General features: G+C 46.8%; 2 protein-coding genes across 4 annotated transcripts; both read right to left on the reverse strand.

Annotated features, from left to right (window-relative positions):
• Positions 1–12: 12 nt before the first annotated feature.
• STK38 (serine/threonine kinase 38) lies at positions 13–12,336 on the reverse strand. 3 transcript variants are annotated; one of them, XM_040652915.2, is made up of 14 exons: positions 12,277–12,336; positions 11,056–11,188; positions 9,156–9,207; positions 8,888–9,010; positions 8,540–8,623; positions 7,412–7,535; positions 7,107–7,261; positions 5,997–6,099; positions 5,329–5,390; positions 4,753–4,870; positions 4,440–4,563; positions 3,636–3,731; positions 3,313–3,407; positions 13–3,091 (listed from the first exon to the last, which is right to left on the reverse strand). In XM_040652915.2, the coding sequence occupies exons 1-14, from the start codon at positions 12,302–12,304 to the stop codon at positions 2,961–2,963; spliced, it is 1,428 nt and encodes a 475-aa protein (XP_040508849.1). In that variant the 5' UTR covers positions 12,305–12,336; the 3' UTR covers positions 13–2,960. The 3 variants fall into 3 exon arrangements, with proteins under 3 accessions (XP_040508849.1, XP_040508850.1, XP_015154625.1); XM_040652916.2 differs by lacking the exon at positions 12,277–12,336 and adding an exon at positions 12,101–12,252; XM_015299139.4 differs by lacking the exon at positions 12,277–12,336 and adding an exon at positions 11,869–12,192.
• Positions 12,337–13,002: 666 nt separating this feature from the next.
• On the reverse strand, positions 13,003–20,199 carry LOC121107612 (parathyroid hormone 4-like). Its single transcript, XM_040652935.2, has 2 exons — positions 15,065–20,199; positions 13,003–14,416 (listed from the first exon to the last, which is right to left on the reverse strand). The coding sequence occupies exons 1-2, from the start codon at positions 15,151–15,153 to the stop codon at positions 14,014–14,016; spliced, it is 492 nt and encodes a 163-aa protein (XP_040508869.1). The 5' UTR covers positions 15,154–20,199; the 3' UTR covers positions 13,003–14,013.
• Positions 20,200–20,213: the final 14 nt, after the last annotated feature.

The following is a 20,213-nucleotide window of genomic DNA, read 5'->3' on the forward strand; positions in this document are numbered from 1 at the left end:
CTGACAACTGTGTGTTTACTAAGAGGATTTTATTTACATACCCGAATGCAAAGATCGTTCCATACAAAGTTGGCTCCCCTGCCCTCGCACAATTCATCTGCCAAATTTTACAGTGCAATTTAGTAAGAGCTTTTAAGTATTTACAGAAAACACTTTTTCAAATTACAGCTTAAGGCAGAGTCAGGGCACAGTGATAAGAAACACTTGGTGCAAGTTTATGCTAGGCATGATAGAAAGACGAAGTGACAGCACAATTCAAGTTCAGATTAGGATCTTTCCTAGAAGTCCAGCTGGGTAAAAAAATGCAATCAACAAACACAGTCCTGCTAACAGCTTGAAAAGAGAGCTGAGATACACGAGCTCAATGCACAAACCAGCAGCTAATAGAAAGGTTTGGCTAACACAGGGAGGAAACAGTCATACAGAAATCTGAAAGTACAGCTCCTGGAAACAACAGGCGGTTGGTCAGCACCTGTAACAGGACGCAGCTGCAACTGTGCTACAAGGCCTACTACTGGGAAGGGATGTCCAAGGCTTTCAGAGGATTATATGCAGCCCTGTGGCTCCTACTGAAAGGCACAGAAATGAGGTACCCAACCGTTCCTTACACCTTATAAAAGCTTTAACTCAAAACTGAGGTTTCAGACTTTAAAAACACATACACGAAAATGCACAATATGTATTATTATAGAGATTCTCACAGCAAGTTGTCACAACTTAGAAGCTGTACCACTCTCTTATCTTTGGTATTTATAAATAACATGCCCAGTCCCTTTAGTAAAGGGCTAATAATGTCACTCCTGTCCCCAAATCCTTTATTCTCATCCACTGCAGCTTCAAAGGATTTTGCTTTCTTAAGGGTTAAGGCAGTAACTAAGCTGTTGGGAATTTTTAAGTATTAATACCTCTCACTTTCCTAGCGGTTTATAAGGCAACATTTTCCAATGGTTCAAAATAAACTGCAGGATGAGGACAGGACAATTTGAGAAGTAGCTATCAGCCCCCTACTGAAAATAAAGAGGAGGGGAGGATGTCATGTTACTGACAGCTGACACAAAGCCAGCTCCTGTAATCATTACTTCAGTTAGCCCTTATTCAGGAGTAATGTCTACTGACTACAGTGCTCCTGGTGCTTCTGTTAAGGCTGTCCTTGCATTTCAGCTTTTCTAGGATCCAGCTGGTATCTAAGCTGCTTATGGCAAATAGTTCAACTCCTGGGACACATCCCAAAAGCACGGGGGTGGTTGGGGAGAGGATGCAGCGAGTCACCACTCAGTCTTAGCTACATACAGACAACTTTCAGGCCCTCACATTGGCACTCAATTCAAAAGACATCTAGGTGAAAAGTCCTTAAAAGCACCTATGAAAAAAAATCACAACAAACCCTATTTTCTTTTATTTCCTAATCTAGAAAGTTAGGACTAAGTGTAACAGAACTTTCCTCTTACTTTGAAACACTGCTCTCTTTTATTTTGTTTCTAAATAGCTTTTCTGGCCCTACTATGCCATTAGTGTTCAGCACCAACAAAGGTTCAACAACCTGAAGACAGTTGTAACTGATAAATGCTTTTAGAGACCTCATTACAATTTTGAGAACATCTAATTGCAAATTACAAGACTGGTACCAAGCAAGCCCAAAGGGTAATGCCACCTGCCCCTGGAAACAGGGGCAAAGTGGAGCTCATGATTATAAAAAAGAAATTACCAAAAGCTCAGCTGAGGCAGAATCCTCCCTCCCAAAATGCAGGTGTGTCCCCAGAGATGTTCGGACAAGGAAAGGCACTTTGGGGCTCTCCCAGAGAGCAGCCTGATCAGAACTTGTATAAATGACACAAGGCAAAAAAATGTAGAGTAGGCTGTGGGTCCAACCACCCCAAACTGACCCCATGAGGCACTGTGTCTTTTGGAGACCACAGGGACAGCTGCTTCTGCTCCAAACCAAGGGCAAGAAGGCCACAGAAGATGGTTTTTACCTTAAGTTTTTACATTTAACTGATGAAGACGCCCGTCTCAAAATGGCCAACAGATGGCAGCAGCAGGAAGCCCATGGCTGACCCAGCTGGACCCACACACCCACCACTGATCAGCTGAAATGAGTTTTTCCTCCATCTCTCTGCACTAACTCTGGATCCAGCTGTAGTCTTCATTATCTGCATTGCTTACAGGTGTGTCCTTTCACACAGGAACTGAGAGCTGGTGGAAGAAGTGGCCAATTGCTCTTAGCACTGTCTGGAAAAGAAAAAGTACTGTGCAATTGTTTTTAATTTAGAAAAAAATATTAAATGGCTTTGAGGGGTCACTGCTTTAGTACCAAAAGTAAAGTGCACTGCAACTTGAGGCCACTGCTACAGAGCTGAGAAATGCTCTTGAAGAGGCTTCCAAGTAGCATCATAAAAAAAGAAGAAAACCTACCACTACAAACTAAAGTTAAGGCAATACAAGTTGTCTCCTCCTAGATAGTTTACCACACAGTTGTCTGCCTCAAGCTTTAATTATTGCTTTGTCTCCTCTGTACTGAAGTCCTTTGCCACCAGGAAAACACTGCTGATAGAATTGGCAGATTGGGTATATCACTTAATGCAGGACTGGTGAAGGGCCTACATGAACATCACACGCTTTGCAATGTCACGTGAAGGCTTGCTCTCATCTCCCAAAGGATTGTACAATCTGGTGAAGAGTTTAGAAAGAAAACTGTAACTCTTGCTCCCGAAGCAGCAGAACATACTTGCAGCAGTGATGGCATACAGTTTGTGGAAGTTTGCAATGGTGCAATAAAGAACAAATCCTTAGTAACAGCCAGAGTATGTAACAAAACAGCATCCTGAAGTCTCCTCCAAGAGGTAATAGCCCTCAAGTTTTCTTTAAAAAATAAAAAAGTAAAAAAAGTTCATTTACGGGTAAAAACCCAAGGTACAAAAAGAGAATTCCACGGCTCAGAAGCTGTCCCAGGTAAAGGTTAATTACTTTCCTGCTTTCATATAGGATGGTATTGCTCCTCGGGCTGTCAGGCCCTCGAAACGCTTATAGGTGTAATTGATGAAAACCCAGTCCTTGTTCTTGTAGTCTGTCTCTGGGTGGTTGCTGGTTGCCACTGATGAGACAAAAGAAAAACAAGTTATCATTTGGAAACTGCAGTGTTTCCCCCCAGCAGACACACACCAAACACTGCAGGTAGGAGAGGATGCTTCTGAAGAAAGAGATAGAGATCTAAGCATTCCATTTCATCCTTCACTCCCAATCAACAACTGCAGTTGTGTGTGTTTTTTTAAACGCATGGAACAAATCATTTACATGCACAATCAAAGCATTTACCTGTTGGCTTAAGGATATCAGATTCTGGAAATTCATCAAAGTTTGAGGTATCATCAATGCTTTTAATTTCTATTGAAATTGCAGCAGGTCTCTCCCTGCCAAGAAGAACAGATTGAGCATTACGGTTTCAAAGGCAGAAGAAAGCAGGATTCAGACACTTCCCATTTCCTAACAGATTCAAGGACCAAAGGCACCTGGACCTTAGCAAGCTTCAGATACAGCCCAGAATACTCTCACCCACACCTAGGCATGAAAAATGCCAGCCAAGCTGCTCAGTGATGCTCAGCAGGACTAGCAGTGAGTTCTTCTGTAAAGCATCTTACCTTATATGCTCCCAATCAACCCCTTCAAAGAATGGATTACTCTTTATTTCCTCCACACCAGATGCACCAATTCTGTGCTCCCATTCACAGCAAAATCTGGGATGAAAGGAAGAATGAAAATGAAGGAAAAATGAAAGCATTCCATCCAGAAATGGAATAGCTTTCCAAACTGACAGCACCAGAGTTTCCCAACGTATATAAATGGAGAAGGCTAAAGACTCCCATTTCAAAGACAACACATGAAGTTATGCTCAGCAACATCACATCAAATGCTGCTGTTCAGATGTGGTACTCGTCCACAACAGAAATAGAGAGCAAGAGAACATTTAAAGCCTGAAAGCTACACATTGATATTTTCATCCTGAAAATGGATAAGTGATTGAAAATATCAGGTGTTTACATAAAAATAAGAGTCAGCATGTGTTGGGACGTTGCATGCTCCAGCACATAACCATGTCACGAGTCTCACTATGTTCAGTAGCTAGTTCTGGCCAAAAGACCAAGTCACTTCCAAACAAAATAGGAAGTAGAAACATTCCCACTTGGCCAGACCAGCAGCGCTTCCATGGGAACACAGTGCAGTGCTTTTTAAGCACAGTGCAGTCAGTGCTCCAATGAGAGCTGCAAAAGACAAATGTATTTGATCAGGGAGTTCAGCATTTGATACATGGCCATAACAGACTGTGCAGCAGTCAAAATGATAAGGGCTTTTCCCCCCATGTGAAGCTGGCTATGGAAGCTATATAGTACAGTTTACAAGACAAAGTTAGTACTGTATGAACTGGCAAACCACGTAACGGGCACCTTAAAATAAGGTCCTTGGCTTTGTCAGATATGGGGACTTCTGGAGGAAATGTGAGGGTCTCTTTCCAATTCATTACTTTCTTGTACGTTTCTTGAGGAGTCTCAGAACAGAAAGGTGGATAACCTGAGGAGGAAAAGAAACATCTTGTATAAAGCAAAAATAATTCCTTTAGTTACTGAAGTCTACAGTGCACCAGAACACATCTGAGAAACCATGCAAGGAGGAGATGCTTTGAGAGCCTGACCCCAAGCACACAGACACAGCTGATGTCCTGCACAACTCCTGGGAATGCAGGCAGTGCTCATTTCTTACCAATCAGCATCTCATACATGATGACCCCCAGCGACCACCAGTCACAGAGCTTGTTGTAGCCTGTCTGCATGAAAACTTCAGGAGCAATGTAATCCGGAGTCCCCACAGTAGAAAAAGCCTGGAATGGATACGACAAATTACATATCCTTAGATAAAACTTGCTGATATTGGAACTTGAGCAACAACAGTGATTTCAAGGAAGACACCAGATTGACTAAAAGACCCTTCAGCAAAGTTGTTTAAAGGCTTTCTATGAAGATGTGCAAAGGAAAAAATTGAATTGTTTACATGAAGGGGTCTTAAAATACCATTGGGGAAACTAAAAAGGTACCTTTGTCTACACATAATCATTAGCAGACACCAGCTATCAGTGCAGTGCTATCTCAGGCACAGCTGCTTGGCAGCTGGATGAAGGACAAACGGGAATCATTCCTTTTTAAAAGAAGCACCACAAATCTCAACTCCCACGTTGTTCAGAACAGACCTGGATTAATGCCTGCCATGTACAAGGCTGTGCTGTCTGAGAGCAGCAGCTCAAAAGAGAACACCTCCAAACAGGTGAAGTGTTGTACTCACCAGCTGCCGTCTGTTTCTCTTCCACGTCTCTGCTTTCCGTTTGGAATTCATGTTCTGGAAAGCTGAAGGGGATTGGAATGTTTCAGTCCTACTCATCACCCAACAGACAGTTTTTACTCCAAAACCATGACACTAAAAGCCTCCTCTCCAACACCACAGAGCCCAGCTGCTTGAATTCAGCCATGCCCTCCAGAGCTTCCTACCATCCCTACCTGCTCACCACTGTCCCCTATGGCCAAAGTTTACCACCAAGGTATTGGTTGGTGCACACCTGAATTTGGCTCACACAAGATAAGCCACGTGGGCCGTGAAGCAGTCAGCCTGCCTCAGCAAGTGATTAAATGCTCAAGGAAACTGTGTGCACATTTATTAATTTGAGATAACAGCTGGCATCTACAAGTTACACTGAGCTCTCATTTGTTTTAGTGCACACGCTGAGACAGGCTACAGCATTGCCTACCTGAACTATGAACTTCTGGAAATGAAGATGGATATTAAAGTAACTGACACTGTTTTTATGAAGTAGTTTTGCAGACATTCAAAACTACACTTTGAGATGCAATGTTCGTTATTAGACCCAAACTGCAGCATTCTAAGTTCACACTGAAATGTGCCATTGGGCAACAAGAGCCAGTCAACAGATACCACTCTGAAGCCAAATCACTTACTGAAGTCACTGGGAAGGCTATGGTTCAGGTTCCTATAGAACTCTGTTCTATGGGCTTTCTTCAGTCCGGTGCACAGACCAAAATCTGAGAGTTTCACGTGGCCCTAGAAACAAAAATGCCCAAAGTACAACAACAGTGTGAGAATTATCATGGCAAGGGCAGTTGTACACTTCTTCAAGTCCCTTTATTTTGGTAAGGAACAGATGTGCTCTCCATACACTCGTTTTAACCTCAGACTGGATGTGTACACAGAACTGAGCTATTCATGTTTTCATCACTACTATCCAGAGAAAGCCCTTTTTCTAACAGCAATATAGCTCAAGAACCCTCTGCTCCTGCAAGCCCTCTGCTTCAGAGTGAGTGCAAACATCCCCAGAGGGAGCTGCAGCCCCTGCACAGTGCAGTGACTGCTGGATTGGAAAGGCACCTTGGATCCACTCCAGCACACACCACCACCACGCTCTCTGGGTGTGATTATGTCTTTTACTAAAACACAAATGCTTTTCAAAGTGCTGAGTTTATCTGTGTCTAGATGTGGACATACTGAATTACAGCACTAATTCCAGCAGCATGCTATTAGCTGGTAAAATATAATTTACTGTTGGCACGCTTTTCCAAACTAGCTAACTCTTAAGCCAACTTGTAGCAGGCAACAGGGCAGCAAGACAAGCAAGCTTTCTGCAGAGTTCCTGCAGTAACCACTTAGAAGCAAACAGATAACATGACAAGCCTTCAGAAAGACATCCTGATTCTGAGGAAGATAATATCTCTACTTTCAGTCTCACTAACAGAGCAGTTAAATGCTTCACATTTGATATGATCATCTGCCCAATAGCTGGCAAGGGTGAGCATAAACAGACGTGAGACAGAAAGGAAACATCTTTGACCAAGAGTGAAGAACTGAAACTGTGTATTTCAAATTGCAGCTGAAATAACCAAGAATAGCTGAACAACAGTCACAAGACAGCTCCTAAGTGAGATATGAATACAACAGAGGATGGATTTATTGGCTTTTCCTCCCCCCAGCAACATGGTAAAAGCCAGGCTACAGAAGAAGCAGTACTCCTACTACCAGTACTCCTACTACCCTGGCAAGCTGTTGGTGCATACCTTGCTGTCCAGAAGAAGGTTGTCTGGTTTGATATCTCGATGGATAAAGCCCAGTTGATGAATAGAATCAATGGCGAGCACAGTCTCAGCTATATAGAACTGCGTCTCTTCTTCTGTTAGCGTGTCTTTTTTCATCAAGAGTGTCATCATATCACCTAGAAGCAAACACCCCCCCCCAACAGCAAAGGTAAAACAAACAAACAAACAAACAAATCCACAACCCCCAGTCCCTGACTGCACTTGTAATTAAGAGACTGGAAACCCTCAGAGGGAAGGAGAGCAGCCTTTTGTCTTCATGCAGTTACCTCCAGGCAGGAACTCCATGATAAGGTAGAGGTTCAGCTTATCCTGAAAGCTATAGAACATCTTCACAACCCACAAGCTGTCTGCTTCCACGAGGATGTCCCGCTCAGCACGGATGTGGCCAACCTGGAAATATATATGCATTCCATTAATTACAAGTCTGTGTTTTATTAATGCTTTAATGTCATGGGAAATTCAAGTATTACATTGATGCTGCTATATTTTCCAGGATGTTCTTCCCCAATCTGGGAAATTCTATTGAGCACCAACTCCACATCAGCCTTCAGCAGGAAGGTGTGGAAGACCCAGAAGTTCCCACTGGAAAGCTTTCAAGGACTCCTGCCTTTGGACATTTGTACCTTAATTACTGCCACACATTAACGTACACATAGGAGGGCAAGACAGCACTAACCCCATTATTTTAAGCAAGGATACAAGCAAAAGAAATGGAAACCAACCCATAATGTCCCATATAGAAAGAGACACTACATTTTAATTTTCAAGTCTCAAAGGATTTGCGTTGCCTTCAAGTCAGAAGTGCACATGCAGTAAAGGATACTATTAAAAACACTTAGAACAACTTCAATAACAGACCACTCCAAAACACAATGTATTGCCATGGGAAAATTCAGAAGGGGAAACATATGGTTGATTATATAAGCAACTGAATCATATGTAGAGAAGTATCTCTGTGTTTATGAAGACCTTTCACAACTGGGTGCCTTGAGAACCAGCTCTTTTCTAAGCAGCCAGCGTGTCCTTCAGGCCCTTGATTCAGCTCCTTCCAACAGCCTGAGAGCAGAGCACTCCTTTGGCAGCGTGCACCAAGGAAGCACAGTGCTGCTTGGGTTTGGTACAAGTGTGCTCAGACACAGAATCCAGTTCCTGGTTTTATGACCACACACACACACACACACAGCACCTCCCAGGCTCATCGCAGTGCTGAAGAAGAAACGACTGCCTGACAACATTCCCATTTCCTCCATACAAAATAGGGAAGAAAAAGCCACATCACTGCTTTAGCTAGTAACCCTAAGATGCCCATCACTGCCCTCACACACACATCACGATTACCTCCCAAAGTCACCCAAGGCACAGATGTGGCACTGCTAGTTAAGGCAGCTATTCACCTGCTCTTTCTCCAGCATATCAGCTTTACGCAGTATTTTCATGGCATAAACGTGCCCCGTGTCCTTCTTCTGGACAAGCCGCACCTAGAAAGCACATACAGCTCGAGTCAGACACAGCCCTGCCACCACACCTCTCCACAAATCCGGGTCTCAGCTCCTCGGCTCCCATTTCATTCAGTTGTATCAGACCACACAAACCCAAATCATTACACAGTGCATGGCAATGGCAAGGAAGTTCTGTTAATTCCAAGAGATTAAGTCATTTTAACAGAGTTTAACTTGTGTGAACTACATAAGCCTTTAGCAATGTCACGTGAAGATACTTGTAGGCATCTTTCCTGGACCCACCTCTCCAAAAGCTCCTCTGCCTATTACTTTTAAGGACTCGAAGTCCTCCAGGCCGAGCCTTGTTCTCTTCAGGCGAAGGAACTCCGTTTCTTTCTGTGCGTGCGCTGATCTCCTGATCCTTTTCTGGAGGTGAGGGAGAAGAAAACACAGCTCTGCAGTTGTGCTCCATTGCAGTCGCAGCAATTCCACGTAAAGATGCTGGATTGCCATTTGTACAAAATTCACTCCTATTACTTCACCATTAAAATGATTTTCCCATATTAATTACCTCCTCATCTTTCAATCCTTCTTCTTCCATCATTTGTTCTAGCTTCTTTTGTCTGAAGGAAAGACAAACATCAGAAGAAAGAAGTTGAATTCTTGAACATGTTCCCTCAATCACATGCACATAACCCACCACAGCTCTGCTCTCTGCCTGCTGTGAAAGGAGAACAAACGCGTATGATACACAACAGGGAATCAGAGACAAAATTAATTCTGAGGAACCTGCTACTGCTGCTTTACCGTTCTTCAGCAATTTACATCTCTACTTCTGATAATCCAAACCTGCCTGAGTTTCACGTGTCTGACTGAGGTGTACATTTTCACTGTATGGAACACAGACCGAGGAGATCTGAGGTCAGTTCCTGCCCCTACCTTCAGCAGCTGGACATGTGCTCTGAAACCAAAGCCACACAAACACTTCAGCATCGAAGTCTCACTTCTTCCAGGGGCACATCTGTGGATCTGTACCACAGTTTCTCTGCATCTCGGATGCATCAATGCCAAATGTCACCCTATTTCCTGATACTGCAAATATTTGAGAAAAGAAAACCAGCCAGAACATATCTTCCCACCTAATTAAAATCAGACAGCAACTGGGAGCAAAGAAAGAAACAAGATTTCAGAGAGGAGAAGGGGTTCAGGGAACATACGCTGCGATTATCTATGGGAACTCCTTCCCAGTACTGCGCGCATTCACAGCTGGCTGAACTGAGGTTGTGAGTTTTGGGGTTTTCTGTGGTTAGTTTTCTCCTGTTCTGTGCGTATTCCTTTGGCACAACACAACAAGTGTGCTAAATTCCCTGACTTTGTGCAAGTCGTTCTTGGCAACATCCCCTTCTGGTCCCTGTGCCACTGCGCAGCTGCTGCAATGCAATAGTATTTTGGGCTATCACTTCCACCATCAGGCACTTCTCAACTGCGTCACCCTGACTGCAGTGCCCAGACACCTCATCTCACACTCAAAAAGAGAAAGCTCAGCACAACTGAGCGATGCTGAAACCCCCTTAAGCACCTCAGCAGATCCCACCTGCACTTCAGCTCCAAGCTGCACATCCACACATCCAGCAGTTGTGGAAAGAAAAGCAAACACTGAACTTCCAAACGATGCTTTTACAAACATTTTAACTCAAAAAGAAAAAAAAAAAGCCCTTGTTGAGGTTTTGGGAGCAGACAACAGCGCTCAGAACAGAAAGACAGGAATTAAATCAGTGATATTTTCTGTTTGGATTGGGCCTCAATCTCTCTTTAATGTGAAGCTTAGAAGAGAACGTGTACACAAGACAATCTATTTCTAAATTGCTTCCACGTTTCTGCAGTTATTGCTGTTACCAAGCAGTCCTCTTGGATCGAGCTCAGCTTTTGGCAGCGAGTCTGCAGGCAAATAAACACTGAACCTCTTAGAAAATTCTGATTATAGACTGCACAGCAAGCTGGGAGCGCAGCAGACATCCCTGTGCTACAACTCAAGGGTACCCACCAAATTAGAGGCTTCTGGCCAAAGGAAAACAAAAATAACACCTGTCAGTGCAATGACTTGGTACATTATGGCCAACCAGCTTAAGGGGGTGCGATAGGGTCAGTCAGCTCACACACAAAGGCAGCACCGGGTGACAGCAGTGACAGGTGATGGTGGTGCAGCCCCAGCACTGCTGCCTGTGCCACAGCCCTCCCTGCAGAAAAACAGCAGAAAGATGTGGGCTTTCTACCTCCAAACCGCACTGGGACCAAACCAAGCACGTCTTCTACTCAGTCCTATAGCCTGACCTGATGGAGCTGCGTTGCATGTCCCCGTCCATTGCAGGGAGCAGGACCAGATGGCTGCTGAAGGTCCCCTCCAGCTCAACAATTCTATGAGAACACGCTTTATTCTAAGCTCCTTCACAGCCCTACCCGTGTGCTGTTACCTCATCTCCCGCTCCTCATGCTGTGCAATGAGATTGCTGTAGAAGTTCTCCAGCGTCACCTTCGTCATCGTCACCCGCTCCTTGGTGTGGTTGCTCATAGAGGAGCACGGCGTCGGGCCCGTCATGGCCATGGCTGTAAGGACAGGAGGGAACAGCTGACAGGAGCAGCACACAGCCCTCAGACCAGAGCGGCCTTCAGGAGGGAGATGCTGAATCGCGGGGACCGGAGGGGAGTTGATGAGACACAGACAGCTCAGCTGCCCGAGCTCAGATTGAGCAGGGAAAAAGCCTTACAAAATAAAGGTAAAGCCAAGCTTCCTGTTTTGCACATTTCTGACCTGAGAATAAGAGGGAAGGAAACTTAAGAAACACGGCGCCCCAGAAGCCACAATCTGAGGCAGCAATGAAAGCAGCCATTGCTCCCAATGAGACCTCTCGGTGTTTCTCTGCTAACAGCACCACTACGCCCGGCCCAGGAGCTCCTGTCCCCTCACAGCGATCTCATCCAATGCCAACGGGCAGCCAAGGAAGGAGAGGGGCGCTGCTACTTTGCAGATCCCTCCCTTTGCACCGAACCCCCCGATCCAGCGGGTCGGCCGCTCACAGCGCTTCGCTTCGCGGCCCAACAGCCTTCAGGGACTCCTTTGGGGAACACCTCGGAGCGCTCCGGGGCGGTGCAGGTGCGGGCAGACCCGGCGGCCTCACTTCGCTCCCCGAACCGCGGAGATCGGAGGCACAGAACGCAGCCCGGGCCCGCGCGGAGCGCACGGCGCTGCGGAGCGCTCTGTGTGACCCCACCGCCCCCACACCCACCCGCGGAGCGCCGCTCGGTTTCGTCTGCCACGGAGCAGAGCGGGAGCGATTGAAGAGCCGCAGGTGGGGGAGAAGGAGGGTATAAATAAAGGAGGAGAAAGGAGAAGCGCCGCCAGGTGCTCCCGCACCGCCGAGCGGACAAAGGGCCCCGCCCGGCGCGAGGAGCGGCCCCCGCTGCTGCCCCCACCCCGCAGAGGGGCGCGGAAGAGGCGGCGGCGGCGGCGGCGCTTACCGGAGCCCCCCCTCGGGAAGGGGACGGTGAGGAGCGGACCGCAGCGCTGCGATCACGGCGGAGGGACCCGGCGGGCGGGAGACGGGAACGTCAAGAGACACCGAGCGGAGCGCGCCCCCTCCAGAGCCGGCGGACCCCACACCGCGCCCCCCGCACGGGCCGAGCGCCCTACGAACCGCCGCGGTGCCGCGCATGCGCCACCATCCTCCCGGCCCCGCCCCCGTGGCCCGAGGGGCGGGGTCACCTCTGGTCCCGCCCTGCTTGGGGCGGCGCATGCGCGCTGTCACCTGGAGGTTGGGCGGGAGGGCGCGCTGTGAGGCGCGTGCGCGTCGTTCTGTGAGGGGGCGCGCGTGCCGGAGGGGTGACGATGTGGGGCGGCGGGATGCTTGCTGTTAGTTGGTTGTACCCTTCACCGTGGTAAAATCCACGAATTCTGTTTGAAATGAACCTTGCTCTCTTCTGGGCTCAGCCTGAGGCGTTAGAGCTATAAGTGTGAGCTGTCTGCAGCGCTCGGGCAGCCGTGGGGAGCTCCGTCCTCCCATCTCCTCACCTCTCCAAAATGGCGCTGCGGGGTTTCACAGCGCTGTGCGGTGGAGGGATGGTTGTTTTTTCCTCATCTCCACAGAGGTGCGTATGGAATAGCTGGGATGGTCTGCTTTAGCGACTGAGCTCAGTGCAGTGTGGGTGCCCCATCCCTGCAGGCATTCGAGGCCAGGCTGGATGTGGCTCTGGGCAGCCTGGGCTGCTGGTTGGCGACCCTGCACATAGCGGGGGGTTGGAACTGATGAGCATTGCAGTCCTTTTCAACCCAGGCCGTTCTGTGAAAGGTGATTCATCCTGAATGCATGGAGGTCGGCAAATGATAATTTCATTTACATTTCTATAAAGGAACACAAGCAGTCCAGGGGGTGGAAACGCTTTTATTACAACACCGAGTTACTGGGGTTTGGATCTAGCACTGAAGGGCACCCTTTGCACATGAAATCTGGCAGCAGCAGAGGAGTGTCAGGATTTAAACTGCCACGCGTGGTCCCTACGTGATGGCAATGCAGATATATTCATATCACAACTCACAGGTTGCATTTCTGAAAGGCCAATTTTGCAGTTAAATCAGACGTTGCTTTGCCTGGAGCTGATCAGCCTTAAGGTGAATAACAAAACTGAATCGTGAGCGGTCTGTTTCTGTTGGAGGAAACACGAGGAAGTTGGTTTTCTGCTCAGAAAATGCAGTACACTGCGTGGGCTCACAGAAAAGGTGGAAATCCTTGAAATAAAAGGCTTGAATGGGGAGTTTGGAGGGTGATTCTCATCTTTCTCACCAGCAGGAGGGTAACGGGTCATGCTTAGGTGGGCAGTGGTGGATCTGCTGCCTCTGTGGCATTGCAAAAGTTTGCTATTCTGAAGGAAAACCTGAAAGGAACCTGAAGGAAAAAAAAACACCTTTGGACCTAAAGTATGAGGAGAATCATCACTACTGCAGAGCAGGGGCAGAGCTGCGGGCAGGTGTGAAACAGAAGAAAACATTATTGGGAGGTAATGGCTTTCTTAGAAGACAAAACAGAAAACTTCAAGCGAAGCCGTGAGCGTGCAGATTAGTGAACCAAACTTCCTGCTTTGCCTGGGCTGCAGAGGTCTGCCACAGCCCTGTGATGTACTGCTAACAGTCAGGAAGGGCCTTGCCTTGAAAAGCAAGATTTCTGGCCTCTTAAAAATCACTGCATCTCACAGCCATGATACTCAGACTGCCTGCTAGGGAGGGGAGCCAGGTCTGTAAAAGGCTCTCTGTTCGACACTCACAAACAGGTAATGGAACAAACAGACACTACTTTTCTTTTGCAGTTCACCTTTGCATGAGTGCTTTTCCTTAAAACATCACATATCTAAAGCAGTGCACAGGCTGAGCTGCATGGAGGCTAGTGGGAAAAGTTCTGTGGCTGGTTGCTATGATTTCTCCTTCTGCCAAACTCTTTGATTTGAAGGAGATCAAAAACGTCTTGTGGGTTCCAGTTACCCTCTGGGGTCTTTGGATTCTGCAGCAAATACTGCTTCCTCAGTAGGGGGAAGCCTTGCTCATCTTCTATCAGTTCCAGGAGCTGCTTCATCGGGTTTGAAGTCTCGTCTCTGCTGATGCTGTTGTAGAGATCTGAGGGATCTCTGGACTTCTGTGAATCCCATATGGCATTTGAAAGGGAAATATCCCTGCTGCTGGCTGTGTGCACACTACCTAGGGCATTGTGGAGCCACAGCAGGCGCTTCAGCCCTTGAAATGCCCTCGCCTTATCATGCATGAGCTGGTGCTCCGTCACTGCTCTTCTACTGCAACAGCAAAAAGGGTTCAGTTAGCAAACAAGCACAGCTGGTTCTATGTTCCTATTTCAAAATCACTGATTTGCATCCATCAATCTTAGATTCTCTATGCTGAGGAAGGAGATCTGCTCTATGTAGGATATGGAGGACAGCCCTGATGCCGTGCTCAGGGTCAGCAGCCTGAGCCATGCAGAGCCTGCTCGGACAGTGCGAGGCAGCCAGGCAGTCGGTTCCTCAAGGTGGGAATTGGAGCTTTAATAATAAAACCTTTTCCATGAACAATACAAGTGCTGTTACTGACATCCAAATCAGCCATTGCACATAAGCCATTGCAGCTATAGGCTCCTGCTACAGATTTGGATCTGAGTGGGAACCTAATTATGGAATTTTAGTATGTGCCATTTCCATGGCTCGCCTTGAACATCTTTGCATGCTTTGCTACATTATTCTCAAAAGCATCAGCAGAAAGGCACTGAATACAGTATAATCCATGCATCTAAAAATGCAATTGGTATGATTCTGTACTGCATAAAAGGCAGTAAAATGTGTACATTTTTTCTTCTGCTATGCCTGGAGTAAATGACAGTGAATACAGCCTCTTAAATCAAAAGCAAGCAGTCTGCTTAAGATATTAAGTAACAGGGTGATACTGCTTACTTTTCAGTGCTTTGACGTGTTGCAAAACAGGCAAGAAAAAAGATCGCCAAAAATGTAACCATCTGCAGAGGTCTCTGGGGCAGGAACATTTTCTCTCCTCTTTAAATCTGATCAGCAGGACAAGAAGCTGAAGGTATGACCAGAAGTCTTTCCTTCTCTTGTCGTTCATTCACCTGATAAAATGAATTTCAGCCTTCAAGCACAAATAAAAGTGGAGCAATACAGATCACCCCAGAACCTCCCAGAACATCCGACGTATGGACTAGTACACCAGTAAAAGATGAGGAGATTTCCTGGTAAATTTATGCATTTCTTTGCTGAGAATCCTGGATCTCCTTTCCCTCTCATGCACCTCAGTGTACAGCTTCCAACTCTTGTGCATTTGCAGGCACAGGAGATTATTTCATTTGGAACTGGAAAGATTAAAACCTGGCAGAAATGTGGCAAAACGATCAGGATTGCTGCTTAAAACATCTGTCACGAAACTCAAAGAGGGTTTAAGACTGGACAGTGCAAATCAAGTGAAAATGTGGACGCAGCCCTGGGGATTTGGACCTGAATAATACAGCCTCTTCCATGAGCAATACGAGTGCTGCTATGGACATCCAAATCAGCCACCACACGTGAGGATCGGATTAGATTGATAGTGGATATTTTTTCTGTAAGGAAGTGGAGTTCTGGCTTAAGAAAAGCAGCTGGAAAGTGTACAGAGATGATTCTCATCTCAGAGAATTACTTTCAGAGTGATTTCCCTGGACGATATGTTCAAATTAAACTGGGCATGGAAGAAGAGCACGTGCTATTTCCAATTAAAAATATCCGTATTGAATACCTATGTGTACATAAAGATATATACAGAGATACAAACGTGCTTACATCCTGCGTGATATCTTAGCCTATGCAAACGTAGGTCTGCTCACACACAACGGTTAAGCTAAGCTTACATATGGTGATGAAGAGAAAATCATGGAAGAACTAGAAGAGTTACAGGGGTAGCATCACCTACTCACCGGTGGTCTCGTAGTGATGGCAGTGAAGTCTCGGTCTGCACAGCTGCCTCTCCTTGCCAACCTCCTGTGATGTTCCAGTTGTAATGACAGTGAGTGCCTTTCACCTTCTTTTATACCTGCCCAATAATCACCACAGCACTTTGTGACTAAGACCTTTCCTCTCGTGTCAGTGGAAGGAGAGAGCTCGCTACTTCCAATGAGAATAAATCTCAGATGCTAAAATGTTCAGCTGTGACTAAGGAGAAGATGACGACTTTGTGGGAAGTGTGTTATTCTTTTGCTGTCTCCTGTTTTGTTGTTGTTTGGGTGGGTTGTTTTTTTTTGTTTGTTTGTTTTTTGAGACCTTTATTCTGACGCAGTGCTATGGAGCCCCGAGGTAATGGAAAAGGGATATTCATACTTGTTCAACAGTTGATCAAGAAAAAGGTCCCTTGCTGTGTGTGCTTTGCTGTGTTCTTGGACTCATGAATAGGCCACAGCGTTGCACAGGTGGAATCTAACTCAGCAATACTGTAAGTGTGTAATGCAAGTGACCATGCAGTGTGAATGGACAGTTACTTGCAGAGAACACGAGGAGTTTGTAAATAAGATCCCACTAGATTTTAACGCTCAGCACAAATCTCATTTAAATTGTTTGCACAGTAAGATGTATTTGTTTTTGATTTTATGAAGTGGGGAGATATGGAGGAGCCTTATCAACTTAGTAAATGATAAAAACACAAGCAGCAGCTCAGGCAAGAAGCCAAATTCTGATGTGATTTGAAACCATAGGACTTACTGAGATGCAAGTCTGGATACTCACTTTATGATATCTGGTCAGGTAACTCAGTACAGTTTGGATACTGAGCATATGGATGGACTGGAGCACCAGGCTGAACCACTAGGTCTGTTTAAGAGGACCAGACCCTATTTCTCCAAGCAAATGAAAGTGAATGTATTTGTCTTCTCTGAGAAAAGAATCCCTGGAAAAACTGAGGATACCATTTACTCGGTGTTACCATAAGCTACCTGTTCATTTCCCATAGGCACTGCCTCACCATCCCATTAAATTCAGACTCAGGTGAGTGGAAATGCATTGTCTGATAACACAGACAGGCCAGGCCCTGTTAGCAGTGTTCTCACCTCATCCATTCTTGCAGGTTCTGCGGACATCAGATCTTCCTTATTAAATTCCTCGTGACAGCTTGTTGTGAGCCCTGCTATTTCTCAGCACTCAAATAAGTGTTCCTGATGACGTGAGTCACAATTGTTAGTGTCACTCATTAAAGTGTATGAAGTGTGTCACCAATTAAAAATGACATTTATTAAATGTGGCTAAAGCAGAGGCCTGCTTCTCATCTTAAGTTTCCAGGGTAGCGTGCAGTGTTGCTGAATTATCTGTCCATGAAGGCAAAGTTTCATGGTTACATCCTCAAGGATTAATGAGCATTGGCCAAAGTCGGGACTGAAGTCAGGACCGAAACATCTGGTCTAATTTGTCCCTGAACTTTTAGCGTCACCATCACATAATGGGCTTCCATTGACCACACTTATTGGTGTCTGCAGTGGGAGAACAGACATTGCATTAATCCAAGTGCCTGCAGGTAGGTCAGAGATGTCGACAAGGCTCAGTAAATGGATACTTGAAGCATTCTGTAATGGCCAAAGTGCATTGCTGTGGCTACGTGCCTCCATTGGATGTTTGTGTCCACCCAAAGACTTAGAAGTGAAATTAACCTACGTGCCTCCCTACCAGCTCCCCGTGGGGTGCCTGAGAACAGACTGCACTGCAGTAACGGGGCAGTTCTCACAAACATTCAGTGCAGACACACCGGCACAAACAGCGCAGTGAGGGAGAGATGCTTGCAGGGATTGATTCCATGCTTTGCACTGTTTCTAAGGAAAACATGAGATGCCTCGATCGCACAGCTTACACCACAGCCACACGCACAGCAGCTAAGATTTCTGATTATGATGAAAACGTTAATTCCACAACCACAAATTGCAAACAGCATTACCAGCTGATGGCAATACGGTTCCATCGGGCCTCAGGGCACCCTGCAGCCACCAAAGACTTTACTCTCAGCTTCAGAGGCCTCTGCTCCCACCCTAAGGCATTTCCAGGCCTGACTTTGCATTGGCCGCTGCCTTTGCTGCTCAGCCACATTTGCAGGGTGAGCTTTGGGCGAGCAGAGCTGTGCAAATTGAAGTTTCCCCATGAGTGATTCTTTTGTTTTGTTCAGGCCCTTCCCCAGGGCAGCAGGTGCAGGAGGAAGGGAAGGTGAAAGAGGAAACAGAAAGGCTGGAGGTGCAGCTGGGGGGAGGGAACAGAAAACAAAGTGCAAAGAGCAAGAAGGGTCCCCGGCCTGGGCATTAAAACTTAATTCAATACTGCAGGAGGGACCTTCTGTCTGCAGGGAGATGGACAGAGATCGGGCGCATCTTTCCCACGTGCAGTTTTCTATGATTCACCAGCAATAGAAGAAGCCTTGCTGCTTCTCTCAGGTAAAAATCCACTTTCTCTCTGCTCTCTCAGCCTACCAGGCTGAAATTTGCCCAAGCTGCTCGCTGCGGTGTGTGGAAAGGAAAGGCACCGCCCTGCTGAGAGGAAACAGTTTGACCACACTCAGATGGTAAATATAGTTCCCCTGAGCTGCTGGTGAGGCAGCTGCTAATGAATGGCTGCTCTCCCTTCCTGGCCTCCTTAATTGAGAGATCAGAGGAAATAACACCTGGCAGCAAACCCGGAGGCCACAGAGATCTTTGCACCACCACAACCTGCAGCCACCGCCATCCCTCTGCCCCAGGAGCGCTGAGCAGCAGCGGCATCGCCGTGGTAACCGCTGGAGGGAGGTGGGATTGGTGGCAGTGGGCTGCAGGCTTCCCTTCTTTCTGCTGGGTGTGGGGAATTCTGTGCAATCCAGAGGGGACGGAGAGGAGAGGAATCCCACCTGCAACCCCCTGGACTGTGTGGGCTGTTGTAAATCTTGTCCCCGAATCCACTACATCGTCCCAGAGAGCCCTCCCACCTTGCAGGGGATTAAAACATGAGTTGAACAGCAGTTCGTTGGGCTCACAGATTTAACTTTCCATTCAGAGATTTCAAGCCAGACCTGGAGCCGTGTCAGATGCACAGCTCCATCTGAGCACAGCAGCAGGGCTGCGGTACTGTCCTGCACAGCCATCCCCAGAGCCACGCCAGGGCTGGCTCCCCTTCCCCACATGGAGTATTTTCTCCAGGCAAAACAAACAGAAGCCCAAACAAAGCCTCCAGTCCTTTGTGCCCCCTCTGTAACATCACTGTGCTGTTCAGCTTAGCCCAGGACCCACATGGCCCAAAGCAAAAGCAAACGTAAGGGGGATCGCCCACTGCCGTGCCGAGGCTCCCAGCGGCGGGGAACGCCGCCCTCTGCTGCTCGCGTTGGTTCTGGGACCGCTTTTGAGGCTTGGGAGCGTTCTGCGGACGAGAAGCTCTTAGGAGATGCTACAAAAGGACTTTCAAACATTGAAGTGAATTGTCCGTGCTGCCTGTCCTTAACCCATGGAATTTTGACATGCTGGTACAGTTCCAGCAGGTGGAGGAGGACTGCGTAAATCCTGCTTGGAAACACACTGCTTATGCATTAACTTGTGTTCAGAATGCCTTGTTACACTCATCATTACTCAAAACACTATTAACTGCACTCGTGCCAGGTATATATAGTCATAATAGCAAGTCTGGACTAAATACAGCCTACAGATACAGCTGCAAAGTGATGTTTTAGGAAGTGAATACAGCACTGTGTGCTGCAGTTAATAACAAAGCTACACCAAAAAGACACCAGTTTGCTCACTACATTTATTTAGAGCCTCTGCCCTCGTAAAGTGATGGCTATTTCCTAGGTGCAAAACCCAAATTACGAGTGAAACACCCTAAAATGCATGACCTGAATGGATCCTACAGAGAGGAAAGAAGGAAATAAATCTTTTCCCTTTTAGCCAATGAAATAGACTTCCTGGCTGTGTTGCCTTTTTCCTAATTCTGTGTCTGGAGCCTTCCCACAGTAACGAGCTCCTGAAACTGAATTTTGGGGTGAGGAATGGGAAATCTCCTCAGGAAGCGCCCGCAGCGCTGAGGAAAATCCCGCCCGCCGCCATTTTGGGCTGGCGGGAACAAGCGC

This window comes from Gallus gallus, chromosome 26 (assembly GCF_016699485.2).
Source record: "Gallus gallus isolate bGalGal1 chromosome 26, bGalGal1.mat.broiler.GRCg7b, whole genome shotgun sequence".
Lineage (NCBI taxonomy): Eukaryota > Metazoa > Chordata > Aves > Galliformes > Phasianidae > Gallus > Gallus gallus.

Bases quoted from the DNA above. Each gene is read 5' to 3' on its own strand.
- STK38 (XM_040652915.2), bottom strand. From the start codon at position 12,304: ATGGTGGCGCATGCGCGGCACCGCGGCG. The intron at 7,262-7,411 runs GTAACTGCATGA...GTTTGCTTCTAG, and splicing joins CATGGAGTTCCTGCCTGGAG to GTGATATGATGACACTCTTG. The intron at 3,092-3,312 runs GTAAATGCTTTG...TTGTCTCATCAG, and splicing joins TGATATCCTTAAGCCAACAG to TGGCAACCAGCAACCACCCA.
- LOC121107612 (XM_040652935.2), bottom strand. From the start codon at position 15,153: ATGTTCCTGCCCCAGAGACCTCTGCAGATGGTTACATTTTTGGCGATC. The intron at 14,417-15,064 runs GTAAGCAGTATC...TTGCTGTTGCAG, and splicing joins ACACGTCAAAGCACTGAAAA to TAGAAGAGCAGTGACGGAGC.